Source organism: Cebus imitator, unplaced genomic scaffold (assembly GCF_001604975.1).
Source record: "Cebus imitator isolate Cc_AM_T3 unplaced genomic scaffold, Cebus_imitator-1.0 Scaffold687, whole genome shotgun sequence".
Lineage (NCBI taxonomy): Eukaryota > Metazoa > Chordata > Mammalia > Primates > Cebidae > Cebus > Cebus imitator.
This window is the reverse complement of record NW_016108002.1, coordinates 602,265-606,487: the sequence shown is the minus strand read 5'-3', so window position 1 is coordinate 606,487 and position 4,223 is coordinate 602,265. Positions and strand designations below refer to the sequence as shown.

At 52.6% G+C, this 4,223-nt stretch overlaps 1 protein-coding gene across 1 annotated transcript in view; it reads right to left on the bottom strand.

The window, feature by feature from the left end:
* LOC108296160 (testis-specific Y-encoded protein 3-like) overlaps positions 1-3,766 on the bottom strand; it is an 8,649-nt gene extending 4,883 nt beyond the window's left edge. Inside the window, exons 1-8 of the mRNA XM_037734924.1 lie at positions 3,547-3,766; positions 3,138-3,469; positions 2,443-2,520; positions 2,203-2,314; positions 1,954-2,099; positions 1,765-1,846; positions 987-1,118; positions 294-394 (exon numbers count right to left, since the gene is read on the bottom strand). Of these exons, the coding sequence (XP_037590852.1) occupies positions 294-394; positions 987-1,118; positions 1,765-1,846; positions 1,954-2,099; positions 2,203-2,314; positions 2,443-2,520; positions 3,138-3,469; positions 3,547-3,766 (1,203 nt within the window). The remainder of the gene's footprint in view (positions 1-293; positions 395-986; positions 1,119-1,764; positions 1,847-1,953; positions 2,100-2,202; positions 2,315-2,442; positions 2,521-3,137; positions 3,470-3,546) is intronic.
* Between the last annotated feature and the right edge of the window lie 457 nt (positions 3,767-4,223).

Here is a 4,223-nt window from a genome sequence, read left to right as displayed (position 1 = left end):
CAATAGTGTTAGTTACAAACAATATGCACTCCTGACCTAATAAAGAATCTTGGAGAAAAGCTTAATCCATCTGAAGATGTAAACATCAACAACAGTGTCCATATCCTGGGTCATCAAGGGACAGAGAGTCCATGCATGGACCTGCTGGCGTTCTTGTATTTCCTTGATCCACCCCCATTCCCCTCACCTCAGCATGTCTGTGTTTTCCCTTAGTCACCTATGCCTGAAGAAATAGACATTTTAAAAAGGTGTATCCCAAATGCCTTCCCACATGCGTCTGTATCCTTTCTCACGGTCCCTCCATACACCTCACATGCCCATTTCTTATCATGTTGCTGGGACCCCAGAGGACGATTATCCCAGAAAATCACCAGAGAAGTGATTATGCATTCACCTATAAATGAAAAACATGTGAATTCAACACATAAGTGAACTTCAAGATTTCCATCATCCTTTTCTAACTTAATGTGTCTTATCAACACCCCAAACAAAGGAGTTTGGAGGTGCCTTATCCCAGCAATCTGGGCCCTGGATACCTAAGTGCCCATTATCCCCTTTCCTTGAACTACTGCTGCTTCTGTAGCACAAAGCAAGCTTCCAACTTCGCTGTCTTCTCTTTCTTTTGCCTCCCCAACTCTGTCCTCTAGGAAGAATTCCAAAATGCACCACACCCATTCACTCTACAACTTCAGAGGCTCGGCTCCACTGCAGACGATGCAGAGAATGAAACACATGGATTGATCAACCCATTATCACACTGGAATCCAGTGGATGCACACACATACACACATACACACACACACACACACCCTGACACAAGACACAACCCCTCCCCCAGACACACACACACACACAGAGTCACATATCCTTGACAGTGTTTATTTTCACTCCATAAAATCCAAGTTTATGTCCTCTTCCTGTCTGCACTTTTTTATGACTGGATCTGTCTTTCTTTTATTTCCTGTGCATAAGACCACGTTGAGTACGGACATCCTGAACAATGTAGTAACTTTTCAGGAGTTCTGCTGTTTCAGGTAAAGTCAGCAGCACCATCATATTCGACCCGAAATCTGGGAGTCCCCTAGGGAAACACAACTGCATGTCAAAATGCATTTCCTCTGAGCAACAGTTTTAAATGTTTTAATTCCAGGGCCTGTCCAGAAAAGACTAGTCCCTTCCCCATTTGTGATCTCCCAAACTTCCTCCCACCATATGTTACAAGCTGTTCTCTGTCACACCTGCCCTACTTCCAGCATTTTCTCTCTGTGACAGAAGTCAGCAGCTAACAAGACGCGTAGTACAGTAGAAGCACACAGAAATTGGATGGGGCTATAGTATAAGAACATCAGTCTAAAGAGTCACTGTGGTTTGTGGTAAGGAGGCATATCTAGGGAGCCCAATCTTAACGGGCTGGTAGGATGACTGCCGGTGGGGTTGGCAGCCATGGAAACAAGTGCCACAAACTGAAGTTAATGATTCAGCTTCACTTCTCAGTGAGTCTGGACATGGACTATGCTTCACTGGGCTTAAGACTCCCCAGCTCTAACCTGCCTTGCAGTGCAGTCTCTGATGTGCCTCTTTCAGCCCAAATTCCCTGAATGTACTGGATTCTGTCACTCTCTGTCTCCCTGTCAAGGAATGTATGAAAGGAGCCTCGATTTCTACATTTCTGAACGGAGCGTCCATCCAGGCTCCATGCATAGAGGTGTGTCCACCTTCTAATCCTGGGGATCAGTCAGCTCTAGCTCCAACTGAACAGCTCACCTGAAATCTCTGTTCCCTCTTCAGGTGGCTTCATCCTTGTGTAGTACTGCAGGGGATTGCACCACCGGTCCTTACTTATGATCTATCAGAGGAATCAGTTGGGAAAGGCCTCATCAGGGCTCAGACTGGTGAGCCAAGCAGCTGGGAACACACCGGGGCCATTCCTGATGTTCCCCAGTGAGGACCCACCTCAGCGATCCTGTTAGATCCTGCGAAGTTGTGGTCAGAAAACCAGTTGAAGAAGTTAGGGCTGCTGTTGTGGTGTCTGCGGCGATAGGCCTCACGTTCATAACGCTGATACCACTGAATTGGAGTGGAATGAGAGGGCCTGTATTCTACAGAGAGGAGATTTTGTGGGAAGTGGGCTGGATCACGTTGGCAACGATCCACCCACCCACCACCTTCCATCCACTGCCCCTCCTGGGAGCCACCAGCCACCTGTGAGGTTCACCAGATACTCCTTGGTAACCACTTTATTCCGGAAGTAGGGGTTGCTCCGAAAGAACAACATGATCTTGCAGACATGAACAGGATGCTTTGTTTCTTTCACCTGTCAGGACAAGGTGGAGAAAGCTTAAGTATCTTTTCAGGTGAGGTGCCCACTGTTGCTGACAGCAAGGAGTTGCTTCCCTTATCACTCCTCACCAAACCCTCTAGCCTCAGTCTTCACGGCCTCACCTCCAAGTTGATCATGTAGCTAAGCATGTCTTCATCTTTGTCAGTGATCAGGGCTGACATCTGGGGGTGGTTCGCAATCTGACGTAGGTCAAAGAGCCTTTACGTGGATGGAAGGAAGAGCTACAAGCAACAGGGAAGCAGTTCTAAGAACTAGAAGGAACAGGGAAGAAGCTCTAAGGCTGGGGCACGGGATTTCGGAGATCTGCTTGAGTGTGTGACCTTCGTTTCCCCACCCCCTCCCCCGAATTAAGGCCTCGTGGGTTCACGGAGCGTGTGTAATTCTGAGGCTGACTGGGGCAATCTGCAGAGGGTTGCTGCTGTCTCAGGAGTGGCAGAACCCGCTTATACCCGAAAATGCCCTGTCCCAGATCTGACTGGCAAGGGGGAGCAATCGCACTCCCTTATCAATAGTTTGATTCTCAGAAAAAACTCTGCTGGCGAGAACTCGCTTCTGCTCTTCAAAAACATGACTCAAACACCTGCTGCTCGGCATCAGGAAGGGCTTCTCTGCCGCAGGCAGGAAAACACTACCCGCGACCGCTGCGGCTTTCTAAAGCCAGCCTTTCACGCCGCAACTGGCAACTCACCGTTGTTTCCAGAATAGTCATATCCCCGCTGAGCTGCCCGTAAGTTACTTACAGTTCCCCTAGGGCATCTTTCAACTGGACAAACAGAAAAAGTGCTGAAAAGGATACGACATTGGCCCAGAAGCCGGGGATGCCCCGGATGATGGCGCCTCTGCGGTCCAGGTGGGGCTTGCGCCTGCGCTCCAACTTTTCCCTCTGCTGAGAAAAGGCCCTCCTGGCTCGAGCATTAACAGGCTCCAGCTCCACCTGAACGGCCAGCAGCTCCTCCAGTGCAGACTCTGGCGTCATGGGCCCAGGCCCCGGCTGTGCCCGTTTGTCCCGCTGCTCCCGCTCCACATCGGCTTCCTCCTCGGCCACCACTGCCACTTCCGCCATCATGTCGTCCTCCACCACCAGCGCCTCCTCCTCCTCCCTGGTGGCCTCCTCCTCGCTCTGCTGCGCTTACGGGAGCCTGCGTGTGGCTTGGCGGACCCCCCAGGGCGCATGCGCAGGACTTCAAGGCGCCCCCGCGGCGAACTGCCCCCAAAGGGCTGTCTGAGCGGGACGCAGACTGCACGCCTCCCCCAGCGGCCAGTCAGTGCGAGGGCGGTGGGCGTGTCCCTGGAGGCCACGCCCCCCGGCTGGTCTGCAGCCCCAGCCTCCTCCAGTAAGCCTCGATGAGAAGCCCCGGGAGCTTGCCGCAGGCGGCGCTGGGTGCGGGCACACGCAGGCTGCCTGCCCTTTGGAATTGTAGGCATGGAAGCGCTGGGCCCTAACTGCCATCATGAGTGTGGCAAACCACTGACCCAAAGGGAACACATGAAGCATCTCAGTTCGCTCGGCAGGCCAGGTAGATGGTACTGAGTATTCCAACGTCAAGATCGAGAGGAGGGAGAGTGGCACCAGCGCTGGCTGCTGGGGCGAGGGCTGCGGAGAGGCTTGAGGAAGTGGGGCGGGGCAGGCGCATGGGAGGAAAGTTGCCTAATATCTTGCCAGAGTGGAATTTGTCTGCTCCGGAGGTGGAGAGTCTCGCTGGGACTCTTGCAGATATGCACATACGGGCTCCGAGCACCTTGCTACCTCCCTGAGGATGCTGGACGTCCAGGAGCATTCCAAAGGACCTCACGTCCAGTGCCCTGGACACGCCTTGTGGACCCAGAGGCTACCACAAGCGCAGCAGCGGCCGTGGTGCCTGCTGGCTGGGCTCTGTAAGAC